At 54.8% G+C, this 16,795-nt stretch overlaps 1 protein-coding gene across 1 annotated transcript in view; it reads right to left on the reverse strand.

Annotated features, from left to right (window-relative positions):
• CDH23 (cadherin related 23) overlaps window positions 1-16,795 on the reverse strand; it is a 427,857-nt gene that overhangs the window by 105,518 nt on the left and 305,544 nt on the right. The window contains exons 21-26 of the mRNA XM_030941290.1: window positions 14,648-14,760; window positions 13,385-13,492; window positions 6,727-6,916; window positions 6,257-6,402; window positions 3,825-4,044; window positions 1,908-2,060 (exon numbers count right to left, since the gene is read on the reverse strand). Of these exons, the coding sequence (XP_030797150.1) occupies window positions 1,908-2,060; window positions 3,825-4,044; window positions 6,257-6,402; window positions 6,727-6,916; window positions 13,385-13,492; window positions 14,648-14,760 (930 nt within the window). The remainder of the gene's footprint in view (window positions 1-1,907; window positions 2,061-3,824; window positions 4,045-6,256; window positions 6,403-6,726; window positions 6,917-13,384; window positions 13,493-14,647; window positions 14,761-16,795) is intronic.

Consider the following 16,795-nt stretch of genomic DNA (forward strand, 5'->3'; position numbering starts at 1 on the left):
TGAGGTGCTCTGATGCAGGTGCAGCCTGGGTGGGCTCAGTGGGGGCGCCAGATGCCTGGAATCGTTTCCTAACCTTCATGAAGCACCTCCTGTTTACAGGTACTTCATGCAGACCACTTCATTTAGCCTCCACTTCACAGAGGAGAACCCCTCGCTCTGCAGTGTGCCTGTGCCACCCTGGGTTTCTCCGTGTGTGGGTCCCTGGGCGTGTCCTTCACCCCTCCGCTCCCGGCCTGTCCTGCAGAAGCATCTGAGCAGCTAACCTGCGTAGGGGCTTGGATATGCAGCTGAGAACTCTGGGGTTGGCTGGGCATCCCCCAGGCCCCTCATCTCGGAGGTGAGATGGGCTGAGGATCGAAGCTCCCTGAGTGGGGACATGGAGGCTCCACAGAGGGAGGAGTCAAGGCAGTCATATAGGAGACAGGGATTAGAGTCTCCTTGAGTTCTGGGACAGATGGGAAGTGTGAGGGTCTCCTCTTGGGGTGGACGGGAGTCAGGAAAGAACTCCCAGAATAGTGTGGAGACCCCTCCCCTGCCAGCTGGTGAGCAGTGTGGTGTTCTGGGCAGCAGAGGGCGCCATGGCACCAGCTTTGTGGTAAGCTTGGGCAGGACCGGGCTCAGCTCCTTGCAGAAAGCACACTGAGAATCCAGCAGGGCTCTGGGCAGTCAGCAGGAGCCCACCACTTTGGGGTGCTGAAGAGTCATCCTGCGGGCTGCTAGGTGCTCCCCTGTCCTTGCTGGTTTGCCCCTGGGGAAAGCATTCTGACCCCCAGACCTCCAGTGCTCCCCAGTGTCTGAAGTACCGTTGGCAAGGGACACACTCTGGCTCCCAGGGAGCCCAGGGCAGAACTAGGATGCAAGAAGTGCGGGCAGTGGAGCCACGGAGCTGGTGCCATGTGAGGGGTCTTGGCAACTAAGCCCTCCCTAGGGCCGACTTGAGGGCCAGAGTGTGAAGAGTAGGCCTAAGGGTGCTGGGCCCCTTCAGGGAGGCGAGGGAAGAAAGGGAAGGCTGAGGGCTGGGAGGTCACATTGACCGCAGCAGAGTCACAGATGGGCTGTGAGCTGGGCTTCCTTGCTTCACGGGGGGGCACTGGGAGGCTGGTGTGTGCCCTGCTCATGTGTACAGGCACACATATGCAGAGGCAACATGTGTGTTGGTAGGCAGGTCATGGACAGAGAGAAGACTGAGTTGGTAAAAGGGCCAAGGAGGGTTGAGGAACGGGGAAGACCGCACCCCCATGTGTCCCAGCACCTCTCATGTGTCAGGGAGGCTGAGAAGCTGTGTTCTCATCCAGGAATGGCAAATCCATGGTATGTGTGCCACCAACTACCAATCCTATCACCAGTGGCAGACATCACTAATCCATCGCGGTTCACTTTCCCCTGTGAGCCAGGACATGGCCTCATCATCTGTGGCCATAGCTCTGCAGGCAACAGCCAGGCAACATTTTTGAGCTAAAACCATTTCATTTAGGGAGATCAAAACCATCTGCCTCTAAACAGATGGGAATTCTCCTGAGTAACGGGTCCCCGAGGAAGGATGAGGCCACGTTCCTCCAGTCACTGCTCTGCCACCCATACTTGGGGCAGGGAGTGCAGCTCAGGGCTCCTCCCTAGGAATCATGGGGACTCACCTCCCTCTAGAATGAACCTTGGTAGGTACTCTCCATCCCTGCAAGCACCTGGTTCAGGAGGTCCCCAGGGAGCCAGTCCAGAGTGATCTGGCTGCAAAGCCCTTGGGAAGAGCCAGGAGCAAATCCTCGGGAGGCACCAACAGGGGTTAAAGCCCCACTGGTAGAGCCCTGACCTCTTTTCCACCCTCACCTGCCCCCCACTTAGTCTATCTGGGAGGGGTGGGGGCAGGGCCCCTAGAGGCCTGCACAGGTGGGCGGAGGCGGGAACAGCACCTGTGATGAAATAGCTGAGCTCGGCATTGAGGCCCACGTCGTTGTCCGTGCAGTTCAGCCAGACCACTCGGAACTCGCGCGGCACATCCTCGGACACAGACACGTTGTACACGGCCGGGAAGAAGGTGGGCATCTCGTCGTTCACATCCAGCACTGTGGGGCAGAATGGGCGCCGGGGCTAGGCCTGGCTTCTGCTGCCGACCACCCAGCTCTGGAGCAGCAGCTCCAGCCCCAGACCAAGTAGGGAACGAATTCCCAAAGGAGTCACGGGCTCCAAGTTGCATTTGTGTCAACACCTCCTGGCTGTGAGCCCAGGGCCCCCCATGCCCACCGGGGCCAGGACCAAGCCCACCAGTGCTCCAGACCCTCCCGCTGTCCCTGTGTTCTCAGGGCTTATTGCTGCTCAGCTGTCAAAGGGAGGAGAGAAAACCTTAGAACCTCTCTCCAGTATGCGCCTAACAATGACCATGACAACACGGACAATCATGACAACGATGACGACAGTGACCATTTACGAGCTTGTCCAGCGTGCCAAGCCCATGCTGAGTGCTTCCCGTACAGGACCACAGGCAGCTCTCAGAGCACCCTAGGAGGCAGGCATTATTACACACACTGTGGAGCTGAGGAAGCAGAAGCTCAGAGCAGCTGAGTGACTTGTCCAAAGTCACACAGTGGCAGAGTGGAGAGCTGGAGCCTCAAGATCTACCCTCAGTGTGCAATGGAGTTTCAGCAAAGGGAGCTCACTTTGAAAATCCCACCACCCAAAATCAGGTTTAATTTCCCTTACGGATTTGTTTATTCAGCTCTGCATGCTGGGCCCCTATTCCTCGGCAGATGGGGCTTGGACAACCTTCATAGCGAAGTGATCCGCACTCCACTTGGGTTCCTCTAAGTGATATCACCAGGGGAGATGCTGGGCCCGTTTGATGTTATGACTTCTGCTGGGGCTTGGAGAAAGGCCCTCCAGGGGTCCTCTCTTAAAGCTGGGACATATTCCCTGTCAATCATCGGCCAAGAAGGGGGTCCTGAAACTGGCACCAGAAACCCACAGGCAAGCCTTGGACCGATGGGAGAGAGAATGTCGTGCTCTCTGAAATCCTCACCATCTCAGGTCTCGACTGAAGAGGGTCAGTGTCTGCGCCTGTGCCAAGCTAACTACTCCCTTCCCCGCCCCCCTGCCAAGCCACAGAGGCTGGCAGAGCTAGCATGGGACTGAACAGGCCTGGGAACAGGCCATGTCTTGCCTGTTAATCTCTGCCTTTATTTCCCTGGGGTTATTCCTGGCCCCTTGGCAACAGCTTATGTCCCCATCCTGTCCTGAAAATTAACGATTCATCCAGAGTGGAAACAGTACCCCGCCCCTTCACCAATAGAGGGCAGAGACACTGGGAATGAGCATGACAGTCCCAGGGGCATGACGATCTTAGGGAGTCCGGGAGTCCCAGCTGCTCTCTTCCCAGGGTGATGCCCTGCCACTGCCAGCCCAGGGGTTCCACACCCTTGGAAGGGGGAGGTCTCCTTTATGTCTCCCAAACAAAAACTCTGGCCTTCCAAAGAAGACAAAGGGCTCTGCACCCTCCCTGCCTGTTCATGACGCTGAGGGTCCTGGCCGCTTCTCAAGTCCTCTCTGCTGTTGCTGTGATCAGAGGCCAGGAGGGGTGGGGGTGACGGGGCCTTGGCAGCAGGTCCAGGCCACTGCCCCTGAGCTCTGGGGCAGTGAAGGCAGTGGCCAGGTGCGGAGAAGGCTCTGCTGTGTTGAATGGCTCCAGCTGAGGAGGGCGCTTCATTAACAAGGGAGTCTGTGCCTACAAGTCCAGCAGACAGCAGTGGGAGACATGGGCTTCCCTCTCCCCCTGGCCCTGACCCAGGCCTGTGCCCACACACTGAGCACACAGCAGAAGACCCCGTGCCCCTCACCGTGGATGGTGAGCGTGCTGGTGGAGCTCTTGGTGGGCGTGCCTGCATCACTGGCGACCACCCGCAGCTGGTACTCAGCGATGCGCTCTCGGTCCAGCTGGGTGGTGGTGACCACCTCGCCGCTGCTGCTGTTGATGAGGAAGTCCATGCGGGGCAGGCCGACCGGCATGCGGTAGGACACCAGGCCGTTCAGGCCCTCATCGAGGTCGACGGCCACCACCTGAGGGCGAGGAGGGGCAGCATGAGGCCGGGGAGGGGACACTGGGACGGGTGCTTCTCCCCCAAGAAGTGCTCCCTCCTCCCTGCCAAGCCACACTTGGCTGCAGCCAGACACATCTGCTCCCCTCCAAGCCTTAGGCCAGGCCACTGTCCCCAGGGCACCCTCCCAGATGCTCTCCAAGGGGGTCGCACGTCAGCTGAAAGGCGTCCGGATGCACCAAGTGAGGCTGGCGATGGGGTGGCAGAGGGACTTTTTAGAATAAGAGCTCAGGTCTCTGCAGTGCTTTCCCCCCTTCAGCCCCTGCTCTCCCCATTAGGAAGCCCTTCCAGGTTTGGAGCAGCTGTTCCAGCTTAAGGACCCCACCATTATCTGGAGTTCAACCACATAGAAGGGTGGATCCACAGGCTTCCCCTCCCCCGCTTTGCTTTGATTTGTGAGACAGCAACAACAAAAATAAAATGACATCAAGGGTTCTTTTTAAAAAGTCACTTGAGGATTTCATTATTATTATTTTTTAAAAAAGCTGTTTGCGGCCATGTACAGGCAAGCCTCCTCCCAAGTTCCTACACTGTTCTCATTTGCACCTCCAGCCCTGATCAGATTGCCCAACTCAAGACCCCGGTTCCCTGAATAAAGTTTTACTGAAGTGGATCCAAGGCGTTTGGGGAAATGTGTAATAATAGCTAAAATAAGAGTTTGGGATTAAGCCAAGACTCTCACGATTGGAAGACAACATCAAGATCGTCTGATCTATTTCACATCCAGCAAACTGGACGAAAGGTGTCTGGACTCAGCTTGCATGCTTTCCAGGACGGGGGGCTCAGTATTTTTACTTTACTTGAACACAGCTCTACTCCCCTGGAGAAGGCTCTTCTGCACAACCTGCAGAAATCTGAATCGCCTGAGGTCCTAGGTGGGACCCGGGAGCCACAGTTCAAGGGAGGGCCCTCATCCTGTACATGAGGACAGTTTCCAAATTAAACGCTCCCCGCTCCTTCCTCTATGAACTCAGAAGTTGCATTGGTGGGCATCTTTCTTCACCGGCCGTGAGCCCCCAGAGAACCGGGTTTGGGGGTTGACTCACTCTCACCCCGCCTCCCCTCTAGTCTGGGGGCTTCCTCGGGGACTGACTGCTGTTCCCTGGATTGTGGCGCCCCCTGCTGGGGGTTTGAGGACCCACCAAAGAACACCACCTCCTACTACAGATGAAGAAACTGAGGCACATCGGGCCTATGGGGCACCACCAAGCTCACTCCCTCTGGCATTCTGAGAAACAACCCCGTCTTCTTCTAATGGGAATAGGCTAACTTGATATGGCCATTGTGTCTTAGATATAAGCCCTCGTGACAGATACACAGTGATCACCACAGCTACCGTGTTTCCAGTGTCCAAGTTCCAGGGTGCTTCATACATGTGTCTGATTGAGTCCCCACAGCACAGCCAGGCAGGTACTATTATTATCTCCATTTTACAGATGAGAAACTGAGACTCAGAGAGGTTAAGCAGTTTGCTCCAAGTCACACAGCACCCTGGTGCTGGAGATGGGATCCACACCCCTGTTGTTTGGACTCCACAGCCCATGCTCTTAAGCAGGAGGGTCTCCAGTGTTCCCAAACGGCCTCTGGAGGGCTGAGGTTTTGAAAGGACTTGAAACCCTGGATGTCCACTCCCCTAAACCAGCACCTTCAGGATCCCCCTGACCAGACGATGATGGAACAAGAGGCAAAGAAGCCAGGCCCAAGATCAGACTGTGCCTTGCTTGGCCACAGGGTCTTGGCCAAGTCTCTTTACAGCCCTGCAAAGTGGGGAGAGGCCCCTCTACTATAGTAGAGGGAGCTGATCCGGGGCTTATGGGAAGCCATGGGAGAGGCGGATGCCCAGGGCTACACTCATCTGGCCTTCTTTGTATTCTAGAACCATCTGCAGGCTTAGGGAATGGAAGGTCCTGGGCCAGACCTCCATAATCAGGCCCTGAGAAATTTGGACATGACTTCCAGAATTCCATCTTGCCTCTCTCCCTCTCTCTCCCTCTGCCTTTGCCCACCTCACTATCCTTTCCTGCCACACTTCCCTCCACATCTCCAGAGCCTCTGTCCTTCAAGATCCAGCTCCTCCCCTGCCCCAGCTCTGTAAAGTGTTCAGCCTGGGCTAGGCCCCTTGGGCACCCACTGCCCACTTCTGGGCTGGTAGGAATGAGATGAGAGAGACTCACTTGGTAGATGGAGACCCCTGCGGGGGTGCCTTCGAGCACCTCAGCTACAAAAGGCAGGTTCTGAAAGGTGGGGTCATTGTCATTGAGATCCAAGAGGTTCACAAACACTGTGGCACTGCTGGTGGCTCTCAGAGGGGGCCTGCCACCTGGGGAGACCAAGGCGAGAAGGGGCTGAGGACGGGGTAAGATGGGTGCAAGAGAAAACGGACAGGAAGAAGGCAAGTGGCAAGAGGGTGGCAGATTCAGAGCCCTCCATCCCAATGGCCCCTCCAGGAAGCAGCCTGGGCCTCCCCAGCCCCTCCGTTCCCTCGGGGTGCTCTGGGAGTCACAACTGGGGTGTGGGTATTACCCTACTCTTGGTGATCAGACATAGCCCTCCTGGGTAGGCCCCAGGTCCCCCAGAGACCCAGTCACCGGGGATGCCCGCAGCCTAAGGTGTGAGGGCTGTGAGGGGTGAGAGGGGTCCATACAGTCAGTGACAGAGACGATGATTCTGCGCATCAGCTCAGCCTCGTGGGGGTCAGGGTTCTCCCGGTCCAGCATGGCATGGGTGGTGCGGATCTTGCCTGTGGTGCTGTTGAGGCTGTAGAACTTGTTGGGTGGCTGGATGCTGTACACCAGAGTGCCATTCTCCCCCAGGTCTGGGTCCACAGCCACCACCTGCCAGGGAGGGAGCAGACCCCTTCACTGAGCCACGCCTGGGGAGGGTGTCTCTGGGCTGGCCGAGGGTATCTGAGCTCAGACGTTGGTCCTGGGGAGGGGGCATCCTGGCTCTAGCCCAGGAAGTGAGCCTCCCTGCTGGGCCCAGTGGCCGGGTCTGAGAGGGATGGGAGGCAGGAGTTCTCTAGGGGAGGGGCTGGGAAGGGCTGGGGAGTCTGTACTCCAGCTGAGATTTTTGAAAGGATTTGAAACCCTGGATTTTGGAGACTGGGTTCCTCCTCATCAAACCCTCCCTTCCTTCCTTCCTTTGAAGCATTAGATTGTGACACCAGAGATGACAGGGCATGTGGAGGAAGCCATGGCTGGGCCCCAGTTTCAGAAGGCGGGACCCAGTTATCTGGGGCAGTCATGGGGCTGGGGGAGTGTTGAGGAAGGACAGGGTGGAGCTCCCTGGAAGGGAGGTACACCGTCCCTGATAAGGGGCAGGGTCTCAGGACTGGGCCTCAGACACTCTGGCCCCTTCAACTCCCCAGCTCACAGCCTTGTTCCCCACTTATAACCTCCATGTCATGAAGGGGATCAGTGCTCAGTGCCGCCCTAACCCAGGGGCGGTGAACCCCACAGCCTGCTGTCCCTTAGTGTCCCAGATCCCACACAGCCAGGTCGTAAACAAAAGGCAAAGGGCCCCCTGCAGCCTTTGAGGGCTCCCTGTCTTCGCTGAGGCCCCCTGTGTGCACGGATCCCCTGCTCTGTGGGGAAGCTCCCTCATCCTCCACCCGCCCTGCTTTCCACAAGGAGAAAGCAGAGCCCAGAGAGGCACAGGCCAGTCTCAGGGTCACACAGCCCCAGCCATGGAGCTGATCCACCTCCCAGCCTGGAGGCTCCTGAGGTGGCCCTTACCCCTTGCTCACCCCTGACCTTGCACTGCAGAGGCCACTGTGGCAGCAGGGGTGGACAAGACCAGTGCAGGAGAGGTGACTACAGTCCCTGGGGCCACATCAGGACAGGATTATTCTTAACTGCAGTACACTCAGTGGTGACAGCCAGGCTTGTCACCTCCTTCATCTTACTTGATGTGGAGCCTTTTGTGCTTTGGCAGCAGAATCTGTCCCTCCTCTGCTTAATCCCCAGCCAGAGGTGTCTCTGGGGCCACCAAACCAGAACAGACAGATGAGCTGCACTGGCTGAGTACTCCCATCTATCCTGTCCATGGGTCCTGGAGAGGCCGGGGAGAGAGAGGCTGATGCAGGGCTGAATGCTGTGGCGCCCTAGGCCAGCTGCCCCTTCAGAGGGGCGGGGGCAGCCCCCACTCCCACCCTGGACTGCTCAGCCCTCCTCTCCTCAGCCCAGCCTTGCAGCATCAAAGGGTAGGGGAGGGGAGGTCCCTGCCTTCCAGGCCTGAGGTGTCCTTATCTTGCTGTGGGCATGTTGCCTCAGTTTCCCTAGCTTCCATAAAGGGGACCCCAACACCCCCATTTTGCAAACGGGAGATGGGGCTCTTAGGTACTCCAGGCATAATTTAAAACAGGCCAAGTCGTTTCACAGATGGACATAGAAGACCAGCATTCCTTGCGTTTTTACAATGCTTCTCTCAACAGTTTGAAAAGGGAGATTTTTTTTTTTCTTTGAGACGGAGTCTTGCTCCATCGCCCAGACTGAAATGCAGTGGTGCAATCTTGGCTCACTGCAATCTCCACTTCCTGGTTTCAAGCGATCCTCCCACCTTAGCCTCCCAAATAGCTGGGATTACAGGCAAGAGCCACCATGCCTGGCTAATTTTTGTATTTTTAATAGAGACAAGGTTTTACCATGTTGGCCAGGTTGGTCTCAAACTCTTGACCTCAAGTGATCCTCCTGCCTCAGCCTCCCAAAGTGCTTGGCTTACAGGTGTGAGACACCACACCCAGCCTGGGGGTGAGATGATTTTCTCCAGGTTTTATTTTTCTGGATGGGGAAACTGAGGAATAGAGCAGTTGAATCACTTGTTCCAGGCCAGACCTGTTGCTGAACAGGCTGAAATAAATTTCACATGGGAGGTGGTTCTCTTCTATTCCCTCTTCCTGCCCCCACCATGCCAGAGAGTGCCAGGGGTAGCTGCTTCCAAGTGACCCTGGTTGGGGCATGGGCACTGGTTTTGGGCCTCTTGGTCACTCTCTGGTCACAGGGTGAGTTGGGAGTACAGGAGAGGGCGGAGGGCTGTGAGCCCTCCTGCAGGCTCCCTGCTAGGGCGATTTTGTAGAATCTCATCACTTTCCCCTCATTTATTTCCCATTTCACGCCCATCATTTTTCTCCTGGCCTGACGGGGAATAATTCTGTGCTTCTCCCCTCTCTTTATTTTGCTGGAGGGCTCTGAAAGGCTCTAAATCAATGCCCATCAGCCAGGTCCTTGAAGGCAGCTGCAGGAGCCAGAAAGGAGAGTGGGACCAAAATCTCCCTTGCAGACAGAGATGGCCACTCTGCCAGCACATGCCTGTGCAGGTGAACCTCCTCAGTGCCTGCATGCCAGGCCACACCCGGTGCCTGCAGATGCACACACTGCACCAACTCCAAATGCACCCAAATGAAGCCACATGTGGGAAGACACTTGTCTGCATGAAAGCTCTGAAAATCACTGGGGTTGCCTTGTGCCTCCGACTCCAGGGGCTGTGGCCCATGCCATGCCTAGAGGGGGCTCTTGAGAGAGTCTTGGGCCACACGCCCTAGTCTCCCTCCGACAAGGAAGACCCAGCCACCGCCTGGCTGAGCTGGGGGGTTGGGGGAAGGAAAGGTAAGATATTCACCAGCTGAGTCAGTCTTTAACAACACATATTTTGAAATATTTTGAACACCTACAATGTGCCTAGAACTGTGCTAGGCAGTGTGGTTTGACAGTGAACGAGATAGGTGCGATTCCAGCAAAGGAAGCAGATGATGGTAATGATATGGATGATAATGACAGCTACCATTTACTGACCACTCCCCATGTGCCAGTGCTTCCTATATCTCCGCTCAGTAAGCGCTGATCACAGTTCTATCAGGTGGTGACTCTTACTAGCCCTGTTTTTTAGATGAGAATAACTGGAGCACAGAGAGGTTAAGCAACTTGCCCAAGGTCACACAGCTGGTAAGTGGTGTAGCTGGGGTGAAAACTTGGGCATTTTGGTACCAGAGGCTGCCTGCTTAATCACTAAACCATGTGCCTCTTAATAAGCAAATAGCCTACCAAACAAATAAGCACAGATCGTGGGCCCAGCTCTGCAGGAAACAGAATTTGGAGAGGGGTCCGAGCTACTTTAGACAGTAGTCAGGGAGGGCCTCTCTAAGACAGCTGATGTTTTAAGCTGGGACAGATGAAAGAGAATGAGCTACCTATGGAAAGAGCAGGGGTCAGGGAGGAAAGGGCTTGTGCAAAAGCTCTGAGCTCGGGGAGAGTTGAGTGCGTGCAGGGAAAGGAAAGGCCCGTGTGTTGGTGATGGGTGGTTGTGGGCGTGGGTGTGTGGGAATGGTGGGGTGGGAGATGAGTCAGGTGGTGAGCCAGCCCCTGTTCAAATATCACCTCCTCCTTCTGTCACCTGAACCTCGGTTAGCCGTTCCCTCTGTAGCCACCTCACCTCACACTTTGGCCACAGACCCTACCTCATCCTAGGCCACTGTGAGGCCCTAGAAGGCCCCAGGCGGTCCTCTCCAAGGTAATGAAGCATACCCATGTATATACATATGAATGCATAAACACGTTTTATGGCTATACAATTTGAAAGAATTTTCATAACTTCCTTTTCAAAATATTTGGCTATGACAAACTTGACTAACGTTGAAGCTTCTTGATTTTTGATTTCCTGGCAATCATCATACGTAACTGGGAATTCCAGAAAATTCTGGAAAATTTTCAAGAATTCTAGAAAAATGTAACCTCCAATTTGTCCTCAAATGTAATGACATTTTCACAAACACTAAATTTCATAGTTACTGAAACTGCCGTCTTTCATCTGACAGATGTTTCATATAACAAGTTTTAATTTTGATTTTATCCTTTTCTCTTTGAACTTTCAAGCCATCACATTTATTTTTCAGGTCTCAAATACTACCCTGGGGCACTGAAAAGCTCGAGCCTGTGCCCACCAGACGCCAGCGGTGGAACAGCCACACCCGCTCTGTACTACAGATTGGGATGACACGGCTGGCTCCTCAGGGGTGACAATGGGGTGGACCCTGCGGGTTTTGTAGGTCGGGCAAGGACTCTGGCTTTTGCACAGGGTGAGATGGGAGCCACTGGGGTTTGAACAGAAGAGTGACGTGACACTCCCCAAAGGCAGGCAGGGCGGGAGCTTCATTTTTTTTTTTTTTTTTTTTTTTTTTGAGACAGGGTCTCACTCTGTCACTCAGGCTGGAGTGCAGTGGTGTGATCTTGGCTCACTGCAGCTTCAATCTACCAGGCTCAAAAATCCTCTTGCCTTAGTCTCCTGAGTATCTGGGACCACAGGGATGCACCACCACATCTGGCTACTTAAAATTTTTTTTTTATAAACGGGGAGTGAGGGGTCTTACTATGTTGCCCATGGTGGTCTCGAACTCCTGGGCTCAAGCGAACTGCCTGCCTTAGCCTCCAAAGTGTTGGGATTACAGGCATGAGCCACTGCACCTGGCCTGGTGTTGCTTCCTGTAACCTTAGCCAGACAAGCGTGGGGCCTGGTATGCAGCAGGTGTTCCCTGATGGCTTGTGGGTTTTCTGGAAAATGAGGAGGCACTGGGCAGCAGGCCCCTGGTCCATTGTCGGTGCCTGCTCATGGCTCAGAAGGACTTGTGGAGGGCAGGAGACCTGGTAAAGGGCGTGGGGACCAGAGCTTGCAGATGTCCAAGGCTGTGCGCAGTCCTCACTTGGCACACCCACTCCTTGTCTGCTGGGTCTACTGTTTGATAATGGCAATCCAGGCTGGTGTCCCATGCAGCCCCTTTCTCCCAGAGCAACCTTCCTCATCTGCCCCTCAGTTCCCTTTAGGAGGAATTTCCCAGAAACCTAAGGGAAAGGTGAGGGTTGACCAGAAGGTACTCAGAGGTGAGATCCAGCCCCAACTCTTGGAATCCCTGGCTGGGGTGGGGAGAAGGTTATCCCGGGGCAGTGCAGTGCCCGTGAGGCGGCAGCAGAGAGCACCCACCAAAGAGCCTAGAGAGCTGTGTCAAAGGGCGAGGGTAATGGTTTCTAAATCTGGCCCTGGGCTGGAAGGAATTCCTCTACGGGACTTTGAAAAATCGCGGACTCCAGATCCCTCACCTCTGCCCTATTCCATTGTGCCCATTCCAGTGCCAGAGCCGTACCTGGCAGTGGCTCTGGATGGGAGAGGAGGTCAACCTGGAAGGAAGGACAAAGAGAGGGAGGGAAGGATTGGCCGTCATGCCTATTTTCCTTTCCACATGTTCACTGACTGGCTGTCAGCTGGTGTGTGGATGCCCCCTCCCAGAGGAATAAGGACTGGGCCAGGTGGTTTCTAATCCCTTGTCTCCAAGTCAGACCAGGGTTCGAGTCCCGACTACACCCCTTACAAGCTCTGGGACCTTGGGCAAGCCTTCAAGCTCTAAGTCTGTCTCCTCCACAGTACAAAGGCAGCAGAATCCCTCTGCCATGTGAGATTACGGCGAGGAGGAGAGAGTTCCTGAGAAGCCGTCAGGTGAAGCTCAGGGCACATCCCAGCTGTTCAGTCAATGGCGCTACTGTGAGTTGTCAGGATTCAGGTCCCCCACAGGGCTGGGTGGGTGGCAGTGGGGCTGTTCTTGTGGGAACAAGCCTCCCCAAGTGAGGCCGTGTGGTGTACAGGGTGTGGAGGAGAAGGCTGAAAAACGTGAATCTCCCAGCAGAGAAGATGGTATGGGACTGGGACCTGGGCTTCCTCAGTTTACCCAGGATTCTGGTCTCCCCTGTGGGTGCCCTGGCTTTGGCTGTGTCTCCCCTCTGCACCCTGAGTTGTGCACATTCCTGCACATGAGCACACAACACACACAGGGGCCTGTGCAAACCTGGCAAACCTGTGCCAGAAAATTCCTGAGGTGAACAAAATCCTTGCTGGGCAGCCCTGGAGGCCAGCCTGTGGGGGAGCTGCAGGGCACAGCAGTGAAAGAGAGGTGCTGGGGTGGAGCTGGGGCTTGTGCAATGTAGGGGTGGGAGCTCTCCAGAGCAGGTGGCCAGAGTCCTGGGCTCTAAGGGCACGTATGACTCGCAAGTGGAACCGGCCAGAGCTCCCCTGCCACTGTCCCTGGGCTGCCTGAAGCTCCCTTTGACAAAGCCTGAGGCCTATTGACACTGGAGGGCTTTCCCTTGATCTCTGACTGCCTTTCACCATGCAGGAGAACTACTAGAACTCTATTGCAAGAGCCAGCTCAGAGGGACACAGAGTCCACCAGCCCCATATGGGCAGGCCCCCTGGGATTGCGGTGGGAGGGGCACACACCCCTGGAAAGGGCCGCCTAGCGGTTCTGCTGCTCTGCCACCACCTACCGTGGTCACGTCAGAGTCTGGAGGGGTCATCTCCACCAGGTTGATGTAGTAGGGTGCGTCCTTCCACGTGGGGTGGTTGTCGTTGATGTCCAGGAGGGTGATGTTTACCTGTGAAACCACAAGGAGCGCTGGGAGACGCACCCAGCTGAGATGGGCCAGGGCAGGGCCTGCCAGGGGAAACATGCTCAGATGCCCACGGGCCATCTTGGCATTAATTCCGCCAGCTCCACCAACCTTGGGAGCCTTGGGCAGGGCCTGGGCTTTGGAGGACAGGAAGGAGCCAGGCCCCTTCAGGAGAGAGAGTTCCAGTGTTGTCCCATCAGGAGGCAGTGGAATGGATGTGATGATCCCTGAAATCCTTGCTGTGATCTGGGACTTCTCCCATCCCTGCCTCCAGTCTTGGCTGAAGGTGACTGACAGGGTGGGGGATCTAATAGGATCCCTTGAGCTTCCCCATCTCAGCTACAAGCCAAGCAATTTCTTTGCTCACCTGCCACCAGGTACATTATTTATAGGGCTGATTCCTGTTAGCAGGGGCCTCCCTTGACAGAGTAGGGCATTGGGGATTTTCACACCAAATCCCTGGCCACGCGATACCATCTCCAGCCTCTCTGGCTGGGTAAGGATGGGGTGGCTGCTGCAGGCTGGGTGAGGGCCACCGTTCTGAGGGTGAGCCAAAGAAACCGAATGGGGAACAAATTGGGGAGGTGGCTGGAGTGACTATCAGCTGGTCCTCCCGCTTCCTCTCTCACAGAGCGCTTCTCACTTCCCCCTTCACTTCTGCAGCCGAGAGCTCATTCAAGGCCCCCACATTTCGTTCCTCTAGCTTTCTACTCTCTGGGGCACATCAGTCGGGGAAGAACAAGCCCCCAGGAACCCTCCAGGGCCCTGCTTCCTGCTCTGAGCTGCTCTTCCTCACAGGAATGCCTGCTTCTGCTCTGTTGGCAGGTGCCAAGGCATGGAGAGGCCTATAGGGCTCATGCCTTCTGCCACCTGCCCTCCTGGATGTTTAGGGGCAGGAGAGAAAGTATTTCATTTTGCTCCTCCCAAGGGCCCTCCATTCCTGGTGGTGATGCCTTTCTTCCCCACAGCCGTGGTGGCCCCGGGGACTGACCTCTGCCGCTGCTGACTTCATTTTTGCCCCCTTGCTCACTCTCACAAAGCCTCACATAGGCTGAGGACACGGCGGTCCAGAGGTACAAGTGGGGAGCAGCAGCCTGGCTGGCGAGGGGGAACTGGGGCATGGGAGGGGAGCACACTCACGGTGGCGATGCCAGTTTTCTGGTTGTGGCCCACACCCCCGTCCACTGCGCGAACAATCAGGATGTATTCAGACTTGGTCTCTCGGTCAAGCAGAGACGTGGTGGTGATTTCCCCTGCCAGAGAGAGAAGTGGGTGCGTGAGAGGGTTTGGGTGGGCCAGGGGGAGAGCGAGGGAAGGAGAGAGAGTGAGAACGTGCACGAGAAATGTTAGCAGGCGACCATGATCTGGCAGCCTGGATGTGTTCCTGAGATGGTGCTTATCACAGTGGGAGACAGGAGAGCTCCCGTGTCCTGGAAGCCAGCTCCCCAGAGCTGGACGACGTAACCCCACAGGGAGGAAATATTTGCAGATGTGGGAAAATCTAGGCTGATTCTTGGGGTAGGGGCTGGAGAACAGGGCAGGAGGGCCATTAGGCCTTGAGCTCAGTCACAGATCACCTGTTTAGACTTTTGACATTATCTTACTGGCTTTATCACCTGGAGCTAGGTACTTTAATCCTCTGTGCCTCAGTTTCCTCACAGGGCTCAAAGGGAACGATAATAGGACCTACCTCATAGAGCTGTCATGGGGTTAATTGAATTAAGATCATGGAAATCTTAGAACAGTGCCAGGCGCTGTTTATTTATATAGTCACAGAAATACAATGACAGGAAAGAAAAACACCAGGTGTTCACACGCGTTCTAACTTATGACTCATTACTGGACAGTTCAACCTATCCAGCCTTATCGTGCATTGATAATTAATAGTTATAAAACAATTTCCTAATTACATTGTGAACAGCATAATAATTACATGGCCTCGAATTTTTTTAGTGTGCTAAATCTGAACAATTAAACACAATTTTTTGTTCACCTGTATTTGGTCTTTCTTTGTATTTTGGTGTAATTGAAATTTACCAGCACACCCTGATAGTGGTGTGCTGGTAAATGTTTGACAACTGGCTCCCCAAAATTAAAAAAGAAAGGCATTTTCCAACTTCCTTGGTGTAAATAGCCCCAGCAGGGCCCATTTTAAGCTACCAACTTGATGGTATTGAATATGGAGTTCACAGCTGAGAGCCTCGCTAGCTCTTGGGAGCAGGGTGAGCCAGTCCCAGCAGACTTCAGCAGTCACTGCAGCCAGGCCATTCACCAGCTTGCATCAGCCATGGGAGAGCGCCCATGTGGTGAGGATGTGAGACGTGGATTTGAATTCTGATTATGGACCTTCCCAGGTGCTTGGGCTTGGAAAATTTTAAATTTTTGAAGCTTCAGTTTTCTCATCTATAAAATGGAGATTAGTGTGACTTCCACGCAGAGCTGTTGTGAGGTTAAAGTAATTCTAGGTGAGGCTCCCAACACTCAGAAAATGACTGTTTCCTTCCACTGGACTGTGAGCTTTCCCCACGGGCAGGGCCTGTATGCTATCCATCTTTTTATCCCCATTGCCTGAGCTGTGTGTCCTGGGATAAGTCGCTTAACTTCTCTGTGCTTGGTTCTTTCCACCATGAAGCAAGGCAGCTGGGCCAGATTGCCTTTAGGACTGCTTCTACCCTGACAGTTCCCTCCATGGCATGCTGGCTTGCCCTCTGGTCTGTGCAGGGCTGAGCAGGGAGCTGGGAGTGGGTGACAGGGCAGCTTAGGTGCTAAGGCCAGGAATGGAAGACTCACAAAGGTCTGCCCAACAAGCCACATTCTCTGCCAGGGTGGTGTCGATTAATTGGCAGGGCGAGGAAGAAATTAATCTCTAAAAAGTTTTAAACATGAACTTGTCGGCATGATAGATAGCCTCTCCTGTCTGGGAAATTAGATCCAATTAAGGCCACCTCTGTGGGGCAGGCCTGGCTAATTTGACCGAGGAGCTCAGAGGAAAATGCTTACACCTTTGGAGCCAAAGTCTTGTTAAGGCAGCAAGAAAAAGTCTGTGTCATTAAAGGCCCCAGGTGGAGCTGGAGCCCTGACTGGGGAGGCAAGGGCAGGGGTGGCTGAAAGGTCAGGGAGCTACTCATATAATGGAAACTTTAATGTTTGGATTCTGGATTCAGAAGTTCATGCTCTGTGAGTCCTCAGTCAGGTTACTTAACCTCCCCAGTGGCTCAGCTTCCTCATCTGGAAAATGGTGATAAGGCTAGTACCTGCCTCACAGGTGAGGAGGGCAGAATGAGATGC

Source organism: Rhinopithecus roxellana, chromosome 11 (genome assembly GCF_007565055.1).
Source record: "Rhinopithecus roxellana isolate Shanxi Qingling chromosome 11, ASM756505v1, whole genome shotgun sequence".
Lineage (NCBI taxonomy): Eukaryota > Metazoa > Chordata > Mammalia > Primates > Cercopithecidae > Rhinopithecus > Rhinopithecus roxellana.